Source organism: Mustelus asterias, chromosome 9 (genome assembly GCF_964213995.1).
Source record: "Mustelus asterias chromosome 9, sMusAst1.hap1.1, whole genome shotgun sequence".
NCBI classification, from domain to species: domain Eukaryota; kingdom Metazoa; phylum Chordata; class Chondrichthyes; order Carcharhiniformes; family Triakidae; genus Mustelus; species Mustelus asterias.
The window spans coordinates 115,890,044-115,917,423 of NC_135809.1; the positions used below are offsets into that span (position 1 = coordinate 115,890,044).

At 45.7% G+C, this 27,380-nt stretch overlaps 1 protein-coding gene across 1 annotated transcript in view; it reads right to left on the minus strand.

Annotated features, from left to right (window-relative positions):
* kiaa1549la (KIAA1549-like a) overlaps positions 1-27,380 on the minus strand; it is a 199,264-nt gene that overhangs the window by 111,278 nt on the left and 60,606 nt on the right. Inside the window, exons 8-11 of the mRNA XM_078221393.1 lie at positions 24,042-24,101; positions 18,885-19,036; positions 13,450-13,621; positions 6,358-6,521 (exon numbers count right to left, since the gene is read on the minus strand). Of these exons, the coding sequence (XP_078077519.1) occupies positions 6,358-6,521; positions 13,450-13,621; positions 18,885-19,036; positions 24,042-24,101 (548 nt within the window). The remainder of the gene's footprint in view (positions 1-6,357; positions 6,522-13,449; positions 13,622-18,884; positions 19,037-24,041; positions 24,102-27,380) is intronic.

Here is a 27,380-nt window from a genome sequence, read left to right on the forward strand (position 1 = left end):
TGCTAATCACTGTGCCACCGAACTTAGTCACTGACCTCTATTAATCACTAGTTGTCTCGGCAAAATTAATAGACTGCAACTCCCACAATAGTGGGAGTATAAGAAGAATTGGAGTATAAGAGTAGGGATGTCTTGCTGCAACTATACAAGGTACTGGTAAGACCACATCTGAAGCACTGTGAGCAGTTTTGGTCCCCTCTTTTAAGGTAAGATATTATTTCATTGGAGGCAGTTCAGAGAGGGTTCACTAGAATGATCTCCGGTATGGAGGGATTGTCTTATGAGGAAAACAGGTTGGGACTCTACCCATTGGAATTTAGAAGAATGTGAGGTGATCTCATTGAAAATACAGAATTCTTAAGCGCTTGATGGGTAAATGCTGAGAGATGTTTCCCCCCATCGGAGAGTCCAGGTCAGAGGGCATAGTCTCAGTGTAAAGGGGTACTAATTTAAGACAGATGAGGAAGAATTTCTTCTCTCAGAGGGTTGTGAGTCTTTGGAACTCCTTGTCACAGAGCGCTGTGGGAGTACATTCCTTATGTATATTCAAGGCTGAGATACATAGACTTTCTGATCAGCAAGGGAATCAAGGGTTACAGGGAAAGGACAGGAAAGTTGATGTGTGGAATGTCGGATAAGCCATGATCCTACTGAATGGTGGAGCAGACTCTAGGGGCCAAACAACTGACTCCTGTTCCTATTTCTTATGGTCTTTATGTAAAGCTCCAGGTCAAATGTTGAAATTTCTGTTTTAGGTGATGACTTTTCTAATCTTTGACCCCACAGAACACCCACCTCCCAAGAGTAAAGGTCAGGAGAAACAGCGGAATGTCATGATTTCCAGGCTTTTCCTGGAATGGAGGGGCAGGGAAGGGGTGGGGGAAGGTAGCATTATTGAGGCAGGATGGAGTATTCTCAGCCACCCATCTCATTGCTCAGATTGTCCACTTGCTGAATGCCCTGGGGTAGGTCTGCCCAGAACACATGACCTTGGATCCCTGCCAACAAGCCAATCCGTGAAGGCCCCAGGCAAGGCTGGAGATTTGCAGACAAGCCTGATGTCCTTCCACTCAACTTGTTTCATTTAAACTGGAACCATTGGCAGCTTATTTGAGTTTTCTACCCAAAATGTGAGCAGCGGAAACCGCGTCTGTGGAGATAGCCATGTAAATAAACCAACTTTGTCTTTATGTTGTTAATTCCAAAGACTTGAAGGCAGCGTTTCAGCTACTATGCTGCTGTTTAGTAGTGTAGCGGTGGGCAGAATGCTGTGGAGTCTGGGTCATTAAGTGTCTCCAAGGCTGAGACCGATAGACTTTTAACCAGTAAGGGAATCGAGGGTTATAGGGATAAGACGGGAAACTGGATTTGAGGATAATCATGGCCAGAATTCTTTGACCTTGTCCACAGTTGGGATTCTCCAGTGCCGCTGCGAAAACAGCAGCGGTCAAAAGAATTACACGTGGATACTGCGCAATCTTATATCCTGCTATCTATTTGGAAGAATTTGCAGCGAATCATCAGCCCACTATCACTGTGTCAGTTGTAGTTCGGGGAGTAGCACTCTTATCTCTGCGTCAGATGGGTGTTGAGTTCAAGTACCACTCCAGGCCTCAAGCATAAAAATTCAGGCTGGCACTCCGATGCAGATCTGAGGGAGTGCTGCGCTGTCAGCGGTGCTGTCTAAGGCCCTTATCTGCCCTCTCAGATGGACATATCAGCTCCCATGACATCATTTTGAAGACAACCAGAGGAGTTATCCACGGCACTCTGACCAATATTTATTCCTCAATTAACACCGCCAAAACAGATTATCAGATCATTATCACATTGTTATTTGTGAGAATTTGTGATTTGCGATCTAACTGCAGCAACACTTCCCACATTACAATCATGACAACACTACAGAAATATGTCGTTGGCTGTCAAGTGCTTCGGGAGGTCCGGTGGCCATGCGAAATGTTATAGAAATGCAAGATTTTTGTTTAACTCATACAGTTACAAACACACAGCAGGAGATCAAGGAATTCCTGTGGAAAATTCTAGCCCTATCAGCATATTGAGATGTTGACACCCACATGCCCTACATTACCGCAGTGACACCACTTACCTCATCAAAATATCCCATGGTACTCTGGTGTCCTGGTATTTATCCTTCAATCCAGGTCACTAAAGCAGAATATCTGGTCATTGCCACATTGCTCTTTAAACAATATCGCTGTGTGCAAATTAGCTGCTGAGGTTCCCTTTTCTCATTCATTCGTGGGACATGGGCGTCGCTGGCTGGCCAGCATTTATTGCCCAATCCTCGTTGCCAGGGGACAGTTGAGAGTCAACCACATTGCTGTGGCTCTGGAGTCACATGTAGGCCAGTCCAGGTAAGGATGACAGATTTCCTTCCCTAAAGGACATCAGTGAACCAGATGGGTTTTTCCGACGATCAGTAGAATCTTAATCCCAGATTTTTTTTTAATGAATTCAAATTCTACTGTCTGCCGTGGTGGGATTTGAACCCAGATCTCCAGAACATTAACTGAGTTTCTGGATTAACAGTCTAGTGATAATACCACTAGGCCATTGCCTCCCACTCCTGATATTATATACAGTGACTGTAATCAAAAAATAATTCATTGGCTGCAAGATTCTTTGGTAGGCCTGAGAAAGTGAAAGGTGATATAAATGGAAGCTTTTCTTTCTTTTCTGCTCCTTACATAGTAAAATAACACCTGCCCGAAAGCAAAGGTATCGCCAGAGAATAGAGCGGAAATTAAAATCACCATTAAAAGCATCACGCTGTATGGGTTGTTCTAGTCCAGAAGTTTTAATAATCTCATCAGATCTTTACTCCTGAAATGTTTGCAGTTAGTTGTTTGAAGTACAGCCTTTAAACGGAGACAATAAGGGTGACTGGGAATAAATTACAATGCTGCAATCTGTCCGATTTCAAATACCATTAATGCAGTCCTAATGTAGCAATAGACACAGCAGGGGCAAGAGGCTGAACTTACAAATTAATGCAAGGTCAACTAATTATCATGCTGGAATCTAACGCTGATGCATGACTGGAGATGAATTTCTCTCTCCCTGGCAACTGTCTGAGGCAGAACAGGCCCTTCACAAACTTAGTGTTGTATTTGACCCCAAGATGAACTTCAGACCACCTACATCAGCTATCACTACGACTGCCTATTTTCAATTTTTTAAAGTTCATTTATGGGATATGGGCGTCCCCTAGTTGGCCTTGAGAAGGTAGAGGTGAGCTGCCTTCTTGAACTGCTACTGTCCCTGAGGTGTAGGTACACCCACAGTGCTGTTAGGGAAAGATTTATAGGATTTTGACCCAGCGACAGTGAAGGAACGACGATATATTTCCAAGTCAGGATGTTGAGTGACTTGGAGAGGAACCTCCAGGTGCTGGTGTTCACAGGTATTTCCTTGATGGAAGTGCTCACGGGTTTGGAAGGTGCTGGCTAAGGAACCTTGGTGAGTTCCTGTAGTGCATATTGCAGATGGTACACATGGCTGCCACTCTTCATCCCTGGTGGAGGGAGTGAATGTTTGTGGAAGGCGTAGCAATCAAGTGGGCTGCTTAGTCCTGGATAGTGTCAAGCTATCCAGGCAAGTGTATTCCATCACACTCCTGATTTGTGAAAAGCTTTTTTGGCTGGGGGGTGGGGGAGAGGGGCAGTGTCAGGAGGTGAGTAACTAGCCGCTGGATTCCTAGCCTTTGACCTACTCTTGTAGCCACAGTATTGATATGGCTAGTCCAGTTCAGTTTCTGGTCAATGATCACCCCTGGATGTTGAGAGTGGGGGATTCAGCGATTGTAATGTCATTGAATGTAACATCGCCGGACTCTGCCCCTGCCTCAGTTCACCTGCTGCTGAAATTCTCATGGGTGTCTCTGAAACTTGACCATCCCAATGCTCTCCTGGCTGGTTTCCCGTTTCCCATCCAACATAAACTTGAACTCATCCAAACTCTGCTGCCTCTAACCTGACCCACACCTTGTTCACCCATCACTCCTGTGTTCTCTGGTCTACACTGGCTCACAGGCTGGCATGCCTCAATTTTAAAATTCTCATTCTTGTTCTCAGATCCCTTCGCGGCTACGTCCCCTCCCTATTGCTGTAATGTCTTCTAACATCACAGGGGCGATTTTCCCAAAATAAACTAAGTGCCCAAAGGGCAGGAAAACGGGAGACTTTCCCGTCCATTTTTTGGGCATACTTATTGGGATGGATTTCCGGCACGCTGTGCTCCAGGGAATGCCATTGGAGGATTCAAGCAGGTAAGGGGGGGGTGGGGCCTAATCACGCCTGAGAGGCCAACATCTCAGCGCACTGAAGCGGCCACTGCGCCAATCTATCAGTGGGGAGATTCACGCATGCGCACTGGCCCCCCGAGCAGCACAGCGGGCCGGGAAATTCGCACTCCACATCTCTCTTAGGCCTCTGCACTCTTCCAATTCCAGTCTTTTGAGCAGCACTGATTTTAATCCCTCCATCAATGGTTACCTCAGTTCCTGAGATCGTACGTTTTGGAATTCCCTCTCTAAACTTACCCACCCCGCTACTTTTCTCCTCCTGTAAGACATTCCTTAAAGTCTATCTCTTTAACCAAGCTTTTAGTCATCCATCCTAATAGCTCCTTTTGTGCCTCACTATAATATTTTGTTTGACATCACTCTCGTGCAGAGCAAGGGGTATTTTATTACATTAATCATATGGATCAAGTCTTTGCTGTCATCCTTTATCTTTCTCTGTTGGGAAAAAGATACAAAAGTCTGAGCTCACAGACAACCTACTCAAGAACAGCTTCTTCCCTGCTGCCATCAGACTTTTGAATGGACCTACCTCGCACTAAGTTGATCTTTCCCTACACCCTAGCTATGACTGTAACACTACAATCTGCACTCTCTCCTTTCCTTTTCTATGAACAGTATGCTCTGTCTGTATAGCGCGCAAGAAACAATGCTTTTCACTGTATACTAATACAGGTGACAATAATAAATCAAATCAAATCAAATCTTCAGCCTCTGACACTGTCAATGAAGCCCAACAGAAGCTTGAGGAACAGCATATCATCGTTGTTAACAGCCTCTTGGCCTGAACATGGTGTTTTATAACTTTACACCTTAATGACTGCTCTTATTTTCTTGGTAGGTGCTGGTTATGGAGGATGTCTGCACCAGAGCCATTTGGAGTGGGGAAGATTTGTGCTGGTGCTTTGGGGTGAATGAGGATTCTCCTATAACGGCCAACAAAGTGCTTCACACTGCGAGGGTTTCCCATCTTTCTTCCCTACATTCCCGGGTGCAGAATCCTTTTCTTCTTTGCAATGTTTCCCTCCATTTCTGCTATTCTGCTGTACTTACGTTCACCACCCCAGCCCCATCTTTTGTTTTTTTTGCTTGTCCCATTATCATCCTATTTAACCTTGCACCAGAGAAAGAGGCGATGGCCTCTTTAGTGGTATTAAACCACTCTTTAGTGGTATTATCGCTAGATTATTAAGCCAGAAACTCAGCTAATATTCTGGGGACTCGGGTTCGAATCCCGGCAGATGGTGGAATGTGAATTCACCAAAAATTATCTGGAATAATAATCTACTGATGACCATGAAATGACTGTCAAAAAAAACCCCATCTGGTTCACGAATGTCCTTTAGGGAAGGAAATCTGTTGTCCTTACCTGGTCTGGACTACATGTGACTCCAGAGCAATGTGGTTGACTCACAACTGCCCTCTGAAATGGCCAAGTGATGATGTGGAGATGCCGGTGGGGTGGGCACAGTAAGAAGTCTCACAACACCAGGTCCAACGGGTTTATTTGGAATCACGAGCTTTCGGTGTGCTGCTCCTTCCTCAGGTGAGTGGAGGTTAGTTGACAAATACAACATATATAGGCAAAGATACAACTGCAAGATAATTACAGATTGGAATTCCAATCAAATATATGCTGTGCTTCTGAACTAACCTCCACTCACCAGATGAAGGAGCAGCGCTCCGAAAGCTCGTGATTCCAAATAGACCTGTTAGACTTTAACCTGGTGTTATGAGACTTCTTACTATGGACAAGTGAGACATTCAGTTCAAAGGCAACTAGGGATGGGCAATAAGTACTGGCCAATGAGCAACGCCCATGTCCCATGAACGAATAAAGAGAAAAAAACATCTTTCCTGTTGTCAATTAATCTCTTCTGCTTTCCACCCATCACCTTTTTTGTTTGCTCTTTCATCCACTGTTACTGAATACTGGTCAACTCATTCCTGCAGATGATGCCAGGTCGAGTTCAAAGGGAATGAGTTCATTGGTGTCAACCTAATGAGACAATGCCCCCCTCACAGTTGCTCACCTTTGCTCTCTGATGTAGGTTGGACATGGTCTCGGATTTATACTCGCTCTTGTTTTTCCGGCACAGCACAGCAGAAATGATGATGATGATAACGGTTACCACGCCAACCGGAGCCAACACCGCAGCGATAATCCACAAGTTGTTTGGCGGTCTTTTCACAACAGCTGCATGCAGAACAAAATGATTAAAGACAATCGCCTCCAACAGCGTAAACCTCCACCAATATTTTGAACAACATCGGACATTCCTCCTGAGGTGCAATTGTACTGAATTAGCTGGCCAGCAGCTTTATCGGGGGCTGTCAACATAGTGAAGTAGGACAATCAGTTCATAGCAAACTCCTACAAAAACAACAAAGCGATAAACAACTCAATAATCAGGTAAAATGATGTTGACTGAAGGATGACTATTGGCCAGGACACTTTCCATAGAATCCCTACAGTGCAGAAGGAGGCCATTCAGCCCAATGAGTCTGCACCAACCACAATCCCACCCAGGCCCTATCCCCACAACTCCATGCATTTACCACCCCCTTAACACTAAGGGGCAATTTAGCATGGCCAATCCACCTAACCCGCACATCTTTAGCCTGTGGGAGGAAACCGGAGCACCCGGAGTAAACCCATACAGACACAGGGAGAACGTGCAAGCTCCCCACAGACTCAAGCCAGGAATCGAACCCGGGTCCCTGGCACTATGAGGCAGCAGTGCTAACCACTGTGCCACCATGCCACTCATGTTCTTCTCTGAATTGTGTCTTGGGATCTGTGTAATATTGTCATCACTCAACTGAAAACATTGGCTCCTTGCTTGGAGGCAGTTCCATGCGCACCCTTTACTTTCTAATACCTGACCATTATTTTACAGGTGAGAATACCGGTTAATTTTCTGTTCCCAAAGATCACCAAACTCACCAGAGAGCAGGTTTTCCTCCAACAGGAGGCTAATATCACTCATCATGTCCTTGCAGGTACATGGGAACACCGCCATTTGGAAATTCCCCTCCAAGCCACTCACCATTCTGACTTGCAATTATATTGCCATTCCGTCTCTGTCACTGTGGATCAAAATCCAGGTTCCCTCCTTCGAGCACTGTGGGTGTACCTACACCACATAGACTTCAGCAGTTCAAAAAAGCAGCTCACCACCATCTTCTCAAGGGCAATTAGGGATGAGAAATAAATGTCGACCTAGCCAGCAATGCCCACATCCCATTAAAACCCATAGAACTCCAACAATACAGAAGGAGGCAATTTGGCCCATCGAATCTGTGAAAGAGCATCTCACTCAGGCCCTTCATCCCCCACCCCTTCCCTGTAACTCCAAGCATTTACCATGGTTAATCCACCTAACATCTTTGGACAGTAAGTGACAATTTAGCTTGGTCAATTCACCTATTCTGCATTTCTTTGGACTATGGGAGGAAACTGGAGCACCCAGCGGAAACCCACGCGGACACGGCGAGAATGTGCAAACTCCACACAGACGGTCACCCAAGGATGGAATTGAACCCAGATCTCTGGCACTGTGAGACAGCAGTGCTAACCACTGTGCCACCATACCGCCCATAAATTATTTTTTAAAAGCCTCACTCTAAAATCATACTATGTTTAAGGGACAGAGAGTCTCTATGAAGTGCCTAGTTGTTCTCAATGACTAAGTTTATTATTACAGCAACAGTTGAGTAAAACATTTTGCATTTTCCATCAATTCAAAGCTCACAACTGTAGCGATGTTGTTAACCAATTTACAGAAACTGAACAATTAATACTATCAACAAGAAGTTCAGTCATTTCTATAGTAAGAGCTTTTAGTTCTTGTACACAATGGAATACAATGGGGTGGCAGAGTGCCACAGTAGTTCGCGCTGCTGCCTCACAGCGCCAGGGACCCGGGTTCAATTCCCGACCTCGGGTCACTGTCTGTGCTGAGTCTGCACATTCTCCCGATGCCTGTGTGGGTTTCCTCCGGGTGCACCTGTTTCCTCCCACATTCCAAAGAGGTGCTGGTTTGGTGCATTGGTCATGCTAAATTCTCCCTCAGTGTACCCGAACAGGCACCAGAGTGTGGCGTCTAGGGATTTTCACAGTAACTTCATTGCAGTGTGCATGTAAGCCTACTTGTGACATGAATAAATAAAAACCATTCTGAAAGCTTCTTGTTTTCCAGTCACTTGATAGCTGAACAAAATGGAAAACGATATAATTTGTCAAAGTCAGTTGAGTGTCATTGACGGATGATAGCTCAAATCCAAAAAAGCATGTCAGGAATAAATTTCCACAAATTCATATCTGTTTACCCCAGTTGTGATTTTCATCCCTGCTGAAGGAATTGATGCATTTACCGTAATACAGCTCCACACACACTGACTCTCAGTGGGATACAGTTGCACATTGAGTTGCACTGGGATACAGTTCCACACACACTGACTCTCGCTGGGATACAGTTCCACACAAACTGACTCTCACTGGGATACAGTTCCACACACACTGACTCTCACTGGGATACAGTTCCCCACACACACTGACTCTCACTGGGATACAGTTCCACACACACACTGACTCTCACTGGGATACAGTTCCACAAGTCGCTGACTCTCACTGGGCTACAGGCCCACAATCAATGACTCTCACTGGGAACAATACTACAGACATTGGCCTGAATTGTAAATGTGAATGTAAAACCCACTCCCAGCCGAGATCACATGGTTAGCGAGGTACTATATTGGGTGGCCGATAAAGATCTGCCCAGTGTGTAACGTAACTGCTGGTTGGGCGGGCATTGAGCGGTGGTGAGAGCACATGGGCATGGATCCAATGAGAACATGACGTGGGGGGTCTTTAAAACCTGACAAGGCAGCTCGCTGAAGGCTGATGGAGTTAAGAGGGAGGCAAGGGCTCTGTGTGGAATAATAATAATAAACCTCCTGTTGTCCAGCAATGATATCAGCACCCGGAGATCATGGAAGGTAGGTGAGCAATTCAGATTGGCTAAGTGTGCCCTGTTTCACCAATGAGTGCCTAGCTGTCCTTGTGCAGGATGTCAATGCCAAGCACCAAATTCTCACGCCCAGGATCGACAAGAGGAGGCCGCGCCATCTGATAAAGAAAATGTGGAAGGAGGATGCCACCCAGGTCAGTGGGCACGATGATGTGTGCCACACCTGGCTTCAGTGCAGCAAAAGGGAAGGAAATCTGTCATCCTTACCTGGTCTGGCCTACATGTGACTCCAGAGTCACAGCAATGTGGTTGACTCTCAACTGCCCTCTGAAATGGCCGAGCAAGCCACTCAGTTGTAACAATCGCTACAAAGTCTCAACAAAGAAATGAAACCGGACGGACCACTTGGCATCAACCAAGGCACCGGAAAAGACAACAGCAAAACACACAACCCTGTCGACCCTGCAAAGTCCTCCTTCCCAACATCTGGTGGCTGGTGACAAAATTGGGAGAGTTGTCTCACAGACTAGTCAAGCAACAGCCTGACATGGTCATTATCCCGGAATCATACCTTACATATAACACCCCCAGACACCAGCATTACCATCCCTGGATATGTCCTGTCCCACCGGCAGGACAGACCCAGCAGAGGTGGTGGCACAGTGATATACAGTCGGGAGGGAGTTGCCCTGGGAGTCCTTAACATTGACTCTGGACCCCATGAAGTCTCATGGCTTCAGGTTAAACATGGGCAAGGAAACCTCTTACTGGTTACCACGTACCATCCTCCTTCGGCTGATGAATCAGTAACCCTCCACATTGAACAACAGTTGGAGGAAGCACTGAGGGTGGCAAGGGCTCAAAATGTACTCTGGATGGGGAATTTCAATGTCCACCACCAAGAGTGGCTCGGCAGCAGCACTACTGATCGAGCTCGTCGGGTCCTAAAGGATATAACTGCTAGACTGGGTCTGCAGCAGGTGGCAAAGGAACTAACAAGAGGAAATAACCTATTTGACCTCATCATTACCAAGCTGCCGGCTGCAGATGCATCTGTCCCTGACTATCAGTTAGAATGACCACCGCACAGTCCTTGTGGAGACGAAGTCTCGTCTTCACATTGAGAATAACCTCCATCGTGTTGTGTGGCACTATGACCATGCTAAATGGGACAGACTTTGAACCCATCTAGCAACTCAAGACTGGGTATCCATGAGGTGCTGTGGGCCATCAGCAGCAGCAGAATTGTACTCCAGCACAATCTGCAACCTCATGGCCTGGCATATCCCCCACTCAACCATTACCACCAAGCCAGGGGATCAACCCTGGTTCAATGGAGAGTGCAGGAGGGTATGCCAGGAGCAGCACCAGGCATACCTAAAAATGAGGTGTCAATCTGGTGAAGCTACAAGCAGGACTATTTGCATGCCAAATGGCAAAAACAGCAAATGATAGACAGAGCTAAACAATTCCACAACCAACGGATCAGATCTAAGATCTGCAGTCCTTCCACATCCAATCGAAAATGGTGGTGGACAATTAAACAATTCACTGGAGGAGGAGGCTCCACAAATATCCCCATCCTCAATGATGGAGGAGCCCAGCACATCAGTGCAAAAGTTAAGGTTGAAGTACTCACAGCAATCTTCAGCCAGAAGTGCCGAGTGGATGATCCGTCTCGGCCTCCTCCAGTGGTCCCCAGCATCTCAGATGCCAGTCTCCACCCACTTCGATTCACTCTACATGATATCAAGAAATGGTTAGAGGCACTGGATACTGCAAAGGCAATGGGCCCTGATAACATTCCAGCAATAGTACTGAAGACTTGTGCTCCAGAACTTGCCACTCCCCTAGCCAAGCTCTTCCAGTACAGTTACAACACTGGCATCTACCCAACAATGTGGAAAATTGCCCAGGTATGTCCTGTACACAAAAAGCAGGACAAGTTCAACTCAGCCAATTACCACACAATCAGTCTACTCTCAATCATCAGTAAAGTGATGGAAGGGGTTATCAACAGTGCTATCAAGCAGCACCTGTTCAGCAATAACCTGCTCAGTGACACCCAGTTTGGGTTTCGCCAGGGTCACTCAGCTCCTGACCTTGTTACAGCCTTGGTTCAAACATGGATGAAAGAGCTGAATTTCAGTGGTGAGGTGAGAGTGACAGCCCTTGACATCAAGGCCGCATTTGACCGAGTGTGGCATCAAGGAGCCCTAGCCAAACTGGAATCAATGGGTATCAGGGGGCAAACACTCTGCTGGTTAGAATTATACCTGGCATATAGGAAGATAGTTGTGTTTGTGGAGGGTCAGTCATCCCAGCTCCAGAACATCTCTACAGGAGTCCATCAGGGTAGTGTCCTAGGCCCAACAATTTTCAGCTGCTTCATCAATTACCTTCCCTCCGTCATAAGGTCAGAAGTGGGGATGTTCGCTGATGATTACATAATGTTCAACACCATTCGCAACTCCTCAGATACTGAAGCAGTCCATGTTCAAATGAAGCAAGATCTGGACAATATCCAGGCTTGGGCTGACAAGTGGCAAGTAACATTCACACAAATGCCAGGCAATGACCATCACCAATAAGAGACACTCTAACCACCACCCCTTGACATTCAATGGTGTTACCATCACTGAATCCCACACTGTCAACATCCTTGGGGTTACCATTGACCAGAAACTCAACTGGACTCACCACATAGGCTCAGGTCAGAGGCTAGGAATAGTGCGGCGAGTAACTCGCCTCCTGACTCCCCAAAGCCTATCCACTATCTTCAAGGCACAAGTATGGAGTGTGATGGAATACTCCCCACTTGCCTGAATGGATGCAACTCCAACAACACTCAAGAAGTTTGATACCATCCAGGACAAAGCAGCCCACTTGATTGGCACCACATCTACAAACATTCAATCTCTCCACCACCGACGCTCGGTAGCAGCAGTGTGTACTATCTACAAGATGCATTGCAGCAATTCACCAAAGATCCTTAGACAGCACCTTCCAAACCCACGACCACTTCCATCTGGAAGGACAAGGGCAGCAGATACATGGGAACACCACCACCTGCTAGTTCCCCTGCAAGCCAATCACCATCCTGACTTGGAAATATATCACCGTTCCTTCGCAGTCGCTGGGTCAAAATCCTGGAATTCCCTCCCTAACGCCATTGTGGGTCAACCCACAGCAGGTGGACCGCAGCAATTCAAGAAGGCAGCTCACCACCACCTTCTCAAGGGCAACTAGGGATGGGCAATAAATGCCGACCAGCCAGCGATGCCCGTGTCCCATAAATGAATTAAAAAAAGGTTCAACGACTGTCTGCAGTCAGCGAGGGTAAGTGCAGAGATGGCATGGTCCTGTGCCACAAGGTATAGACAGGTGTCCGTTCCCCTGGGCGGCCAGTGGTCTGAGTGTTTGTGGCGAATGGCACTGAAGTCTGCTCTGCCAAGGCTGGAGAGTCAGCACAATAGGCCGCAGTGCACTGGAGGGGGAGGTGTGTTCACACAATGCCCATGTTGGGGGTAGGGTAGTCTGGGATGGACTTGAAGGAAGATGGAACAGCGGTGAAGCTTTCTATTGTCCCTGTCAGCAGAAGACAAGTCTCAATGCTGCAGAGCACCATCAAACTGGTGGGGTAGTCTCCAATGTGCTGGTGCTCACCAGAAGCAAATGTGATGCTCTGTGCAATAATGTAGGAAAGTGCTTCCGACATCTTGTGTATTTTAACGCACTTCCCAGTCAGGCACCCATCCACCCCAGCCACATAAAATTCTGGCCAATGACTTCAGAGGAGTGGTGAAGCATAGCCTGGATTCAGGATGTTCTGAAAGGTAAGATCAAAAACTCTTACCCACCCCCCCACCCCCAATGAAAACTCATGACCCATGTGCCAACTCCAACCTACCTTTACCCATGTCCCTGCATCTTTGTTTAAGAAAAATGTATCAATTTTAGATTTTAAAATGAGCAATGTATCTCATTCCAAATTGTGGTTGCAGGTGAGAATTCCTGATGTCTACCAACTTTCTTAATTTCACTCCTGTAAAACCTGGCTCATTTTTATACTCTGTAGTCCTAGACACAACCTGGCTTCAGCCAGCTCCCCACTGCCCTCACAGACACTCGGAAAATAGCAGGCTCACTTACGTTCTGCTTGGAGTTGCACACGAAAGCCTAACTCTAAGGCCATGGTCTGTGAATCGACTGTATTCAGTATTTTGGCTGCAGTTGTGCCCAACAAGGCCCCGCCATTCTCCAAGGCGTAGTATGTCAGCTCAGCTGGGTTCTTCGGGCCAGGAAGACGCTTAATGCTGACCAACTGGAGAAATAAATACAAAGCAAACCCGTCACTGATCAATCCAATCAGCAGGAACTTCCTTCCCTGGAGACTGGTTAGAATCGGGGAGTCAATACCAGAAGAAGTCATTGAGACAAAAAGTAGAGATGCATTCATTGAAAATGTGGATAAGCACAGGAAGGAAAAAGGAATAGAAGGATTTGCAAAGAGGATGAGATGCAGAGGGGTAAGAAGAGGCTTTACGTGGAGCAGAAACGCCAGCCCAGACCAATTCGACCAAACTGAGTCATGGCCTTTAGGGAAGGAAATCTGCCCTCCTTACCTGGTCTGGTCTACATGTGACTCCAGGCCCACAACAGTGTGGTTGACTCTCAAATGCCCTCTGAAATAGAGGACAGTTGGGGATGGGCAATAAATGCTGGCCCAGCCAGACATGCCCCCATCCCATAAATAAATTTAAAGAAAATGGCCTGTTTCTGTGCTGTAAATAATTTGTAATATTTTCTGAATCATATAGTGATGAAACAGCGAATGATGTTGTATATCGTGCACACTTCTTGTTATCACAATTACCAATTTTTATATACACGGGGGGAGGAGGGGATATTTTCTGCCCCTGTCTTTGGCGGGAATGACAGAGTGGGTGGAGAATCAAGCAGGTGGGATTTCCCCGCGTTCCCGCCAGTGAGGCGGGAATCCCATTTGGATACAATTAGCAGGACTTCTCTCTGTAACAACCCCCACATAGGAAAATCCACCCCACCCATCAAGACATGATTTCGGCATAGTTTACAGCACATTTCTCAAGATGGAGAACTGGCAAGCAGAACTAGGTAAGTACATAGATAAGTACAGTGCCCAGGAGAGAGATGCTCGGGGCAGTGCCCAGGAATTGCCAGGGGCAGTGCCAAATGGGAGCGGGGGTGTGAGGAAGGTGCCGGGAATTCCCTGCCAGTGAGGGGTCAGGGGGTCGGATTCATGTCCATGGTTGTGGGGAGGGGGGGTGGTGGAGAGGGGTAATTCCATGGGAGAGGAGAGGATTCGTGGGAGGGGGAGGATTTCATGGAAGGAGGAGGATTTTGTGGTGGTGGGAGGGGGGTTGTTTGAAGTTTAAAGTTTAGGTTTTAAAGTTTATTTCTTAGTATTACAAGTAGGCTTACATTAACACTGCAATGAAGTTACTGTGAAAATCCCCTAATCGCCACACTCAGGCGCCTGTTCGGGTACACTGAGGGAGAATGTAGCATGGTCAGAGCACGTAACCAGCACGTCTTTCAGACTGTGGAAGAAAATTGGAGCACCTGGAGGAAACCCATGCAGACACGGGGAGAACATGCAGACTCCACACAGACAAAAAGGGCGGCATGGACAAGTTGGGCCGAAGGACCTGCTTCCATGCTGTAAACCTCTATGACTCTCTATGACTCTATGACAATGACCCAAGCTGGGAATCGAACCCGGGTCCCTGGTGCTGTGAGGCAGCAGTGCCAACCACTGTGCCACTGTGCCACCCGCCCTTTCACTATTCTTTATTTAAATGTTTAAAAATATGGTGGGAAAAGCCGGCAGTGCAGTCTGCCCTCTACTTTTTCCACATGAGTTCACACTTAGACAAAAAATGAGAAAATTCTGCCCATAGTTTTGAAGGTATCAGAATGAAGCAATAAGGCTGCTAAAAATGTACACAGGATCCTGGGTTGTATAAATAGAGGAAAGAAGAAGATAAATCATGCTAATCCCTTAGAAGTTACTGAATTGGCCTCAGATGGTGTACTGTGCCCAATTCTGGGCACCACGCTTTTGGAAGGATGAGTAGGCCTTTAATAGGGATGCAGAGGAGATTTACTGGAATGGCACCAGGGAAGAGGGACTTTGGTTGTGTGGAGATTGTTCTCTTCAGAGCAGAGAAGATAAAGGGGAGATTTAACGGAGGTGTTCAAAATCGCGAATTGTTTTGTTGGAACAAGTTGGGAGAAACTGCTTCCTCTGGCAAGCAGGCTGGTGACCAGCTGACACAGAGTTAAAATAATTGGGAGCAGAACTAGAGCGGAGAGATGTTTTTCACAAATCTGGAACGGGGTGTTTGAAAAGGTGGTGGAAGGAGATGTTTCAAAAACAATTGGGCATGTACTTGAAGAGGATTAAGCTTGGAAAGCAGATACGAAAGAAAAACATAAGCCTTGGCATTTGTGGAGGAAAAGTGGCCAAGTTTCTCTCATCAGGGTGGAGAGTTGACAAGAATGAGCTTGTATCTTGGCAGTGAATGCTCTCCAATGCTGGTGATTAGCGATTATGCAAGGAGCCTAATCAGAAGAAGTGAAGTACATTTCCAGTCATAAAATAAACCATAAATTTGATTGCCTCTTCACAACAACACACAGAGATAGCAACAGAATTTCCTCCCAATAAAAATAAATCATTAAGACGTAGTAACAAGGGGGGCAGGCAGGCTGATGCTTCAATAAATGCCCTCAGGCTTGCGTCCAAACAAGGCCCGATCTACAGCCTGGTTTCAGTAGATGCAAGGGGCATTTGAGCAACAGGAGGTCACAGCCAGGCAACAGATCAGACACCTCGACAGTGAGGTAGTGCTGAGAGAGGGGCATAGGTTCCCTAGATAATGTCACATTCCCTCAGTATTATCATAAAAGTTTCAGCCTCAGGTGTGTGATGAAGTGCTGGACTAAGGATTGAGCCTTTGCTTTTCTGATTCAGGTGCGAGAGCGTTACGGGCAGGGTGGCACAGTGGTTAGCATTGCTGCACCACAGCGTCAGGGACCTCGGGTGACTGTCTGTGTGGAGTTTGTACATTCTCCCCTTGTCTGCGTGGGTTTCCTCCGGATGCTCCGGTTTCCTCCCACAGTCTAAAGATGTGCGGGTTAGATTGATTGACCGTGCTAAATTACCTCTAATGTCAGGGGAGATTAGCAAGGGTTATGGGAATAGGGCCTTGGTGGGATTGTGCTCGGTGCAGACTCAAAGGGCCAAATGGCCTCCTTCTGCGCTGAAGGGATTCTGTGATTCTATGGGTCATCAGAGCCCACACCTCACTGTCAAAGAAAGACCACGCTGACATCCTGTGGGTATCTTGCCCGCCTGCTGAATTGAGCAGGTCAATAATGGTAACAGGTGGATGGAAGTGGGATCACAACCCTTATTTTAACTACCCAAACCCAATGTTTTCCATGCTGAGCTAACAGGGAAGTTAAATGGACTAACGGTCGCATCTCTCAGACTCCTGTTTCAGTTTATTTCTTGTTAAATGCCAACTGTGCCCACACTACCGTCTCTGGCGCTAGAAGAATCAGCCTGGTTCGATGGCAACACAAAAGGTCATGTGTTCATAGCCAGTGCAGGACCTGGGTCCATATATTGAATTAAGAGTCAGTTCTCAAACTGAGGGTGTGCAGTTTTGTGTAAGGTGCTATGTAAGCAAAGCCCTCTCTGTTCCAGTGGATGCAAAAGATGGCACTATTTGAAATTATTCTCACTGTGTCCCAGGACATTTTTCTCAGCCACCACCATAATGGATTAACAAATCATTTATCTCATCGATCTGAATGTGTCGTTAAGTGGATTCTAGGCATGGTACGTTTGGTAGCACTCTCTGAGCCTTTGAGTTTGGGGACTGTGGATTCAAGTTCCATGATGTGGAGATGCCGGCGTTGGACTGGGGTAAACACAGTAAGAAGTCTCACAACACCAGGTTGAAGTCCAACAGGTTTATTTGGTAGCAAAATCCACTAGCTTTCGGAGCACTGCTCCTTCGTCAGGTAAGTGGGAGTTCTGTTCACAAACAAGGGCATATAAAGACACAAACTCAATTTACAAAATAATAGTTGGAATGCGAATCTTTATAGGTAATCAAGTCTTAAAGGTACTTTTTTCTTCTTTGCATCTTTTTAGAAACTTGATGTCTGTGTCGATATGCGTGATCTTCTTGTGTCTTCTGTACCTTTAAGACTTGATTACCTATAAAGATTCGCATTCCAACTATTATTTTGTAAATTGAGTTTGTGCCTTTATATGCCCTGTTTGTGAACAGAACTCCCACTTACCTGACGAAGGAGCAGCGCTCTGAAAGCTAGTGGATTTTGCTATCAAATAAACCTGTTGGACTTTAACTTGGTGTTGTGAGACTTCTTGCTGTATTCGAGTTCCATGTCAGAGACTTGCGCATAGAATCCAGGACCCTCCAGTGAAGTACTGAGTAAATGCCATTTTTCAACTTTGAAATTAAACCAATCTGCATCTGCCCTCTGAGGTTGATGCACAAAATCCCACTCCATTCTCTCAAAGTGCGGGGTAGTGTCTTGAGCAATATTAATCCCTAAACCAACATCACTGAAACAGAGGCCAGGATTCTCCAATCTCACTCAATCCGCCACCGCTGCCTGCCAGCGAGAACGGAGAATTTGGCGCTCAGCCAAAACTTCATTCACTGCAGCAGCACCGGAGAATCCCAGTCATGGGCGAGGTCAGAGAATCCCGGCCAGGTTATTTCAATATAACACTGCTGTTTGTGGGGGCTTTCTGTGTACAAATTGGCTCCTGCATTTCCTACATTCAAACAGCGACTACCTTTTAAACGTCCTTCACTGGCTGTACAGCACATTGGAATATCCTGAGGCTGTGAAAGGCACGATATGAATGCAAGTCGGCATAGTGGCACAGTGGTTAGCACTGCTGTCTCACAGCGCCAGGGACCCGGGTTCGATTCCCGGCTTGGGTCACTGTCTGCGCGGAATCTGAACGTTCTCCCCGTGTCTGCATGGGTTTCCCCCAGGTGCTCTGGTTTCCTCTCACAGTCCAAAAGACGTGCTGGTTAGGTGCATTGGCTATGCCAAATTCTCCCTCATGTACCCAAACAGGCGCCAGAGTGTGGCAGCTAGGGGATTTTCAAAGGAATCTTGTTATAGTGTTAATGTAAGCCTACTTGTGACACCTAACCTGGCTAGGTGCAGTGGCTGTGCTAAATTCTCCCTCAGTGTACCCGAACAGGTGCCGGAGTCTGGTAACTAGAGGATTTTCGCAGTAACTTCATTGCAGTGTTAATGTAATCCTACTTGTGATGCTCATTTTTTAAAAAGTCTTCCTTTCTCTAAATGACCTTGTTGTGTACAAACTAACTATCTATTCACAAAGCAACACTTCTTTAAAAGTAATTCATTGGCTCTGAGAGATGTTTGGATCAACTAAGTCCCTTCATCATCAATCAATTGAGGAAAGTCAATCTTCTGCAGTCACCATTAAATATCACTGGAAGGAATTGATTTTGCCTGACCTGCACAGTGTAGGTGCCGATTGTAGAAGCACGTTTAAATCTTCGCCCTTGTTGCTGAGCTGCCACAAACAGGTTCGCTAAGCGCTGTTCCATCAGGCTTGCAAAACGTTGATACTGCTCACCAAGCGAGGTGTTGTCAACCCCCAGGATAACTGTTCAAAGACAAGAGTCAGAGCACATTACCAAGCACTAGTGACGGGTCAGACACTTCCAATTGTTTTCATTTTCTTCCTACTCTAAGCACACATCATAGAATAGGATAGTACAGAAGGAGGCCATTTGGCCTATCGAGCCTGCATCGACAATAATCCCACCCAGGCCCTATCTCCTTAACCCCACGTATTTACCCTTCTAATCTTCCTAACACTAGAGGGCAATTTAGCATGGTCAATCCACCCAACCCGCACATCTTTGGTGTGTGGGAGGAAACCGGAACACCTGGAAGGAACCCACACGGACATGGGGAGAACGTGCAAACTCCACACAGAACAATCATCCAAGGCCGGAATTGAACCAGGGTCCCTGTTGCTGTGAGGCAGCAGTGCTAACCACTGTGCCACATATGACTAAGACGGAAGAGATTCCAAATCCAGGGACTGGACAGTTGGCGCGCTGAGACACAATTCTCCACCTCCTCTTAAGCCATTAATCACTGTACGGTTGTAATGTGTGCGAGGAAATATTTTCCGATCATACGCTCAGCAAGCTGGTACCATAAATGTTCCAGAACAGGAGGGGGCCATTCATCCTATTATGTCCATGCCAGCTCTCTGAAAGAGCTATCCTCTTAGTTCCATTTCTACACCCTTTCTCTATGGAGATTTATGTATTTATCAACTTCCCTTTTAAAAACCATTATGGATTCTGCTTCCAGTATTGTTCCTGGATGGACATTCCCTTACTCTGTATAAAAAAACTGACCTTTTCCTGCCGTCTACCTCTAGTTACCAACTCTCCTAAAAATTGGAAACTTAATCAGTACCATTCATTCATCTGAAGCCCTTTAGCAGATTTCTCAATCTTCTTTGTTCTCAAGGAGAGCTCTGATTTCTCTAGTCTCTTTTCATAGGTAGAGGAATCTCATCCTGCTATCCAATTAAGAGAATCTCATTATAACCTTTACATATATTTACAGAGCGGAACTTAATGTCGTCTTCTGTGGTGAGTTTGGTGGTGTTGGGGAGGCGTTTAATTGGGCACAAAGGTCCCAGGCAGGGCCTCTGTTGTCTTCCCAACTCCACCCCAGTTAGGTCCATGGTGGGAATTAAGGCCTGTAAATGGCATTCCAATCCTGCCCCAAATCAATGACCACTTAAGTGCCTCACCCCTTCCGCACGACTACCATCATTCATCTGTAGCCTCTTTGGGATCCAGTAATAACCCTAGACCTCAGGTGACTGTGATATTGGCAGTAACCACTGCCTCTCACATGCTGTTCAATGGAGTTGTCAGCCTATACTTGGTTGGTGGCTCTCAGTGTGACCCACGGTCCAATTCCAGCCAGAAAAGGCCTTCCAATGTCCAATTAAGTGCCTTTAACTTGGAGAGCAACATAAGGATCCTAGGTAGTGGGCAAGTGATTCCTCACCTCCATCAATTAGAGCCCATCGAGTCCTAATGGCACAGAAGGAAGCCATTTGGCCCATTGAGTCCATGTCTGAATCTCTACCTGAATCTTATTATTATTCATCAAAAACTGAACACAAAAATCTAACGTAAGCCCTCAGATTCCTTGGTGTAAAATGCTCCTCACACTATTTTCACTTGCAAACTCAGGAATTTGGTCCTTAGGCTGCCAGATGATGGGGGGGGGGGGGGGGGTGGGGGGGAGACTTCAGTTTGATGGATATACTGAAGAGGATGGGATTGTTTCCTTTTGAAAGAGAAGGTTAAGGTGAGAGTGAATAGAGATGTTTAAAATGATCAGGGGCGTCGACACGACAGCAACTGGAGAGACTTGAATGGATTAATAACCAAGAGATCATTGACTTAAAACAACTGATGAAAGAATTAGATGTGAAATGAGGAGAAATGTTTCCACACAGAGGATTGCTGAGATCAGGAACACACTACCTGAAAAGGTGTTGGAATTTGATGCTTCAGGTAATTTCAAAAAGCCACTGGACACGTCATTGAAGAGGACTAATTTGTTGGTTTATGGAGAGAAAGATTGGATAAAGGACTAAATTAGTCAGCCCCTTCAACAACTCAGTATGAGGGGACAATTGGCCTCCTTATTGGTTGCAAGGGTCTATAGGTAGTATTTTATGAGGCCTTTCAGTGCGGGAAACATGATGAATAGGGTGACTTAATTAGGCAGGAGCCAATATTTCAACTTCCTGGCAGCAGATTGAGTTGCAGAGATTAAATCAGTGGTGTGGCAGTGAACCCCCATGTTGCCCTGTGGCAGATAATAGATTTGTAATTGTCCATTAATTATAATAGATTTACATGTCCTGAAAACTCATTCTAATAACACCTTTTGTCATTAATTCCTAGCTTCAAGATTAAGTCAGAGGCACATGTGAATGGCCTGGTACCCAGTTCACATTAGTGATCTGTAACAGTTAGCTTTACGCAGTTGTGTCTGACATGAGCGGTTTTCCTTGTTGAACTCTGCAGTAAAGGGAGGTGAGCAGGAAAATGGCCGCTTGCACGGAAGCTCAGGATCACCAGAGCAGGGTGTCAGGGGTGAGCAGCGGGCGAGTTAGAGGTGTGCGGAGTGGGGTTGGGGGGGGGGGGGGTGGGGGACATGGATGAATGGAGGAGAGAGGGTGGGGCCAGCTTTGCCTAGCCTCAGAGATATTGGGCAGAATTTTCCCATCTCGCCCGCCACGTGAATCGTAATGGGCGGGACACGGATCATGCAAAGGTCCATTGACCACGGGTGGGATTTTCTAGTTTCGAGGAGAGCGCGGCCAGAAAATCCTTCCTGTTGGTTTTACTTGGGGGGGGGGGGGGTGGTGAATGACGGTAATTAATAAGGTAAAGCATAATGAGATGAGATGTTTTGAGGAGGGTTGAGGATCATAATGTGCAGAACCAAAAAAAAATGTTTCTGAAGCAATGGAGGTTGGCAGCAACGCTGTAGCTGTAATGCAGAGCTTCCCTCTTTGTCCGAGAGGCTCTTTAATCACCCTCCTGTACCTGTTGCATTGTCAGCTGGCAGCGGGATCCACCAATGGAAAGCTTCCCCCACTGCATGATCGCACATGCCTCCCATGCCCATTGTTGCCAACTTAAACTGACATTAGAATTGCACCGAGAATGCCATCTGCTTCCGGTTCCATGATTGGGAATGGGGTGCCACAGATACAATACTGCCCTATGATTCTATGAAGGGTACACAGCAGTGTAATAAGACAGTGCTGGTTGGTAGACATCCCCAGCTAAATGCATGGCCATTAAGGTACTGGAGATGCTTCCCAAAGGTTGCGAGTTCAAGTTCCGCCCTGGAAAAGTATGAAATTAAATTCAATAAATCTGGTACTCTGTGGGTTGACCCGGGAGAGCTCTTGGATTATTGTGAACCCCTGATCAGCTCACTAAGGAGAGTGCTAACCTTAGCTGACCCGACTCCAGGGCAGCACAGTGGTACAGTGGTTAGCACTACTGCCCCACAACTCCAGGGAGCCAGGTTCAATTCTGGCTTCTGGTGACTGTGTGGAGTTTGCACATTCTCCCTGTGTCTGCGTGGGTTTCCTCTGGATGCTCTGGTTTCCTTCCGCAGTCCAAAGATATGCAGGTCAGGTTGACTGACCATGTTAAATTGTCCCTTGGGGTAAATATGTGGGGTTATGGGGATAAGGCCGGGTGAGATTGTTGTCAGTACAGGCTTGATGGCTGAATGGCCTCTTTCTGCACTGTAGGGATTTTATTCTATGATCCTATTCTATCCTATGGATCTAATTTTGAAAAATCTCTAGCATACCTCTTATAAACACAATTAATGTGTTGAAGATGCTGACCTTGCCCAGGGCAACTAAGGGAAGGAAGTTGGCCTTGCCAACTTCATTCGCATCTTAAGGTTAGGGTATAGTAGCATAATGGTTATATTACTGGATGGTCCATTGACATGAGTTCAAATCCCACAATGGGCTATTTAATTAAATAATTCTAACTCAAAGACTGGTGGCTGTAATGGTGTTTATGAAATGACTGAATTGCTGTAAAAGCTCACCTGATTCGTAATGTCCTTGAGGCAAGGAAAATTTCCTCCCTTACCTGGGCTGGACCAATATGTATCATAGAATCACTACAGTACAGAAGGAGGCCATTCGACCCATCGAGTCTGCACCGACAACAATCCCAACCAGGCCCTATCCCTGCTTAGTTACCCTGCTAATCCCTCTAACCTATCACATCCCGGACACTAAGTGTTAATGAAGCATGGCCAATCCACCTAACCGCACATGTTTGGACTGTGGGAGGAAACCGGAGCACCCGGAGGAAACCCACGCAAACATGTGCAGATTCTGCACAGCCAGTGACCCAAGCCGGGAATCAAACCCAGGTCCCTAGAGCTGTGAGGCAGCAGTGCTAACCACTGTGCCACCGTGCCGTACTCTCGACCAGAGTAATATGATTGACTCTCAAACAGCCTATGAAACCCCTCAGCTGTATTGAAGATGGCTTCCCACCGCCAGGGATGGGCAGTAGCTGGCCTTCCCACCAATATCCACATCCCATGAATAAACAAGCAAAAATGATCAAGATCTCTTTCACCGCCCTTTGTAAATCTCCAGCAACTCTGAAAAATGTCCTGAATTGACTCAATAGATTCTACAAAGCAAGTTGTCCCTGAGGGATACTGGCCTAAATACTCCTTCATATTTCTTATGAAAAACAGACAAACCTTTTCCTAACAAGAAAAATGATCCCCTTTGACATTAAGCTGCTGAGGATTCTAAATTTAGGTTCTGGATTATGTGTACCTGACCAGAAAGCATTGATGAACAGTCTTCAGGATTACAAAAACCCCTCCAGTGTGTTTTTTTTACAAAGATAGAACACAACATTAGTTGAAGAGCAGAGTCACTGGAAATACAGTTAACTCCTTGTCATGATTAACGCATCAATAATAGAGTAAGAACAATAATTTTAACAATCCCAATGGATGTTTATCCAAAAGTAATTCATGCGACATGATTTACCAACCTGTAACAACCCAGGATTTCTCAGTCGCGAGAGAAGTATCAAGATTTTCATATTCCAAAGCTAGAAAAGGAAGGAATCCAAAATGAAATTTGTTTTATAGAGTGAAAACTGTGTACTTGAAGTCCTTATCAAAGAACTACTTTAAAAAAAGGCTCAGACAAGAAGTAAGCATAAGCATTTGAATAAGAAAAGCAGAGCAAACACAGATGGTCAGATTCTTTTGATCTTAGATCATAGAAGCCTACAGTGCTGAAAGAGCCATTCGGCCCATCAAGCCTGCACCGACAGGGGCATAGATGAGAAAGATAGTGAACATCTTTTCCCAAAGGTAGGTGAGTCTAAAACGAGAGGGCATAGGTTTAAGGTGAGAGGGGAGAGATACAAAATGGTCCAGAGAGAATTTTTTTTCACACAGAGGGTAGTGAGTGTCTAGAACAAGCTGCCAGAGTTAGCAGTGGAGGGTGGGTACAATTTTGTCTTTTAAAAAGCATTTAGAGTTACATGGGTAAGATTGGTATAGAGGGATATGGGCCAAACACAGGCAATTGGGACTAGCTTAATGGTAAAAACTAGGCGGCATGGACAAGTAGGGCTGAAGGGCCTGTTTCGATGTTGTAAGCCTCTATTACTCAATGACTCTATGACAACAATCCCACCTCATAACCCATGTATTTATCCTGCTCGTCCCCCTGACACTAAGGGTCAATTTACCATGGCCAATCAACCTAATCTACACATCTTTGGAATCTGGAGCACCTGGAGGAAACCCATGCAGACATGGGGAGAACGTGCAAACTCCACACAGGCAGTCACCCGAGGCCGGAATTGCACTGTGAAGCAGCAGTGCTACCCACTGTGCCACCGTGCCGCCAATAAAGAGATTAAGGGTGAAACTACTGTTCACTTGGAGAAACTGGCTGCTAATTCTCTAAAAACTCATTCTCTAGATTTGATTATTCCAATCTGTTCCTCACTCACCTGATGAAGGGGCAGCACTCCGAAACCTCATGCTACCAAATAAACCTGTTGGACTTTAAGCTGGTGTTGTGAAACTTCTTACTGAATCGTTCCTGGATGGCTGCCCATTTAGCACCCTCTGTAAACTTAGAAACATAGGAAACATAGAAACGAGAAGCAGGAGTAGGCCATTTGGCCCTTCAAGCCTGCTCCACTATTCATTTTGATCATGGCTGATCAGCGAATTCAATATCCTGATCCCCCCTTCCCCCATATCCCTTGATCCCTTGAGCCCCAAGAGATACATTTAATTTCTTCTTGAAATCAGAAAACTTGAGTGAATTCACACCCTAAGGTACTCTAATTACTGTTCAACCATCACCTCGCCGCTCGCTGACACATATTGTTTCCCCTTCCAGCAAGTTCTCTATTTTAAAATTCTTCCTCTTCTGTTTAAATCTGTCCATGGCCTCACCCCTCCTTAGCTCTGTGACCTCCTCCACACCACACGTCTTTGAGATCTCTACGTTCCTATTAAGCTGGCCTCTCATGCAACCCATGATTTCTTTCACTCCACCATTGGCGGCCATGCCTTCAGCAACTGGCCCCAAAACTCAAGAATTCCCTTCAACTCACTCCATCTCTCTCCTCCTTTAAGATAATCTTTAAAACCTACCTCTTAGTTCTGGTCCCCTGTCCTAATATCTCCTTATGTGGCTTGGCATCAAAGTTTATTTGTTAATTCTCCTGTAGTGCGCTTGTGGTGTTTTACCTACGCTAAAGAAAACCCAGCAGCATCTAAAAAACAGCAACTAAGCTAGAATTCTCTGAAAGCCTTGCTGTCCCCAGTCACATGAACTGACCTGTCAATCATCCCAATCAAGCTCTACTCTGCAATCCAAACAACAGAACACTGCATTAGTTCAGATTAAAACAAATATGACCAATTATACTGCTTCAGTAACAATAGGATACCAGTTGTAGACAAAACAGCTCCAATAAAATGCCGGGGACAGCTAGAAACATCCCGCAGAGAAACATTATTACAGTACATTTCTTAAAGGCACAGTATCGTCATGGATGCTGTACAACTGCAAGTTATTGTTGCTTTCACCATTTGTGTTTCAAGAGCAGTTTCATCACCATTAAATAACCTGGTTAAATGCCATCAAGGACATTGTCATAGATGCTGGATATGTACATGAATTTGTAAATAATTATTTACTACACATTCAAAGTGTTCTCGACTGCTTACTTATTTAATACATTTACATGCTTTGCAGCGTACATATTTGTATATCTGATCGGATACACGACCAGCACATATCACATGGCACTGCACAGAGTTAGTCGGGGAGTGAGGGTGGTGTTTAATGATCACATTATGGAGAAGACATTATTTTTCTAGTAAAATTACAAACTATTTGTAGCACAGAAGTAACACTATTTGTAACACCAGGCCAGTGCCGATGTTTATGTTCCAGACAAGCCTTCTCCCAGCCGATCAGAACATCCCTCTATTCCTTTCTCCCTCATTAACTTTATCCAGATTCTCTTTAAATGCATCTATGCCATTCACCTCAATGGGTTACTTGTGATGGTGAATTACATATTACTCTAGACTAAGAAGTTTCACTTGAAATAGAAAGAGAAAATGCTGGAAAAACTCAGCAGGCCTGGAAGCATCTGTGGCATAAGAAACAAGGGCTAATGTTTCGAGTCCAATGACTCTTCTTTGAAATGTCGACTCTGTTTTTCTCTCTCCACAGATGCTGCCAGACCTGCTAAGATTGTTCAGCATTTGATGTTTTCATTTCAGATTTCCAGTATCCGCAGTGTTTTGCTTTGATTGAAGTTTCTCTTGACTTCCCTGTTGCATTCATTACTGACTGCTTTACATCACTGTCCCCTTGCTCAGGTCTCATTAGCAAGTGGAAACATCTTCTCTCTGTTTACCCTATAAAATCCTTTCATGATCTTAAAGATTTCTATCAGGGTTTCCTCTTGCTTTCAATTTTCAAGAGAAAAGAGCTCCAGCCTGGTCAATCTTTCCTATTGGTATAACCTCTCAGGCCTGGTTTCATTCTTGTAAGGACTTTTTAAAAATTCATTTGTAGGACATGGGCATCGCTGACTGGCCAGAATTTATTGTCCATCCCTAGTTGCCCGAGCGCAGTTGAGAGTCAACCACATTGCTGTGGCTCTGGAGTCACGTGTAGGCCAGACCAGGTAAGGACAGCAGACTTCCTTCCCTAAAGGACATTAGTGAACCAAGTGGTTTTTCTGACAATCAACACTGGTTTCATGGTCATCAGTAGATTCTTAATTCCAGATATTTTTATTGAATTCAAATTCCACCACCTGCCGTGGTGGGATTCGAAC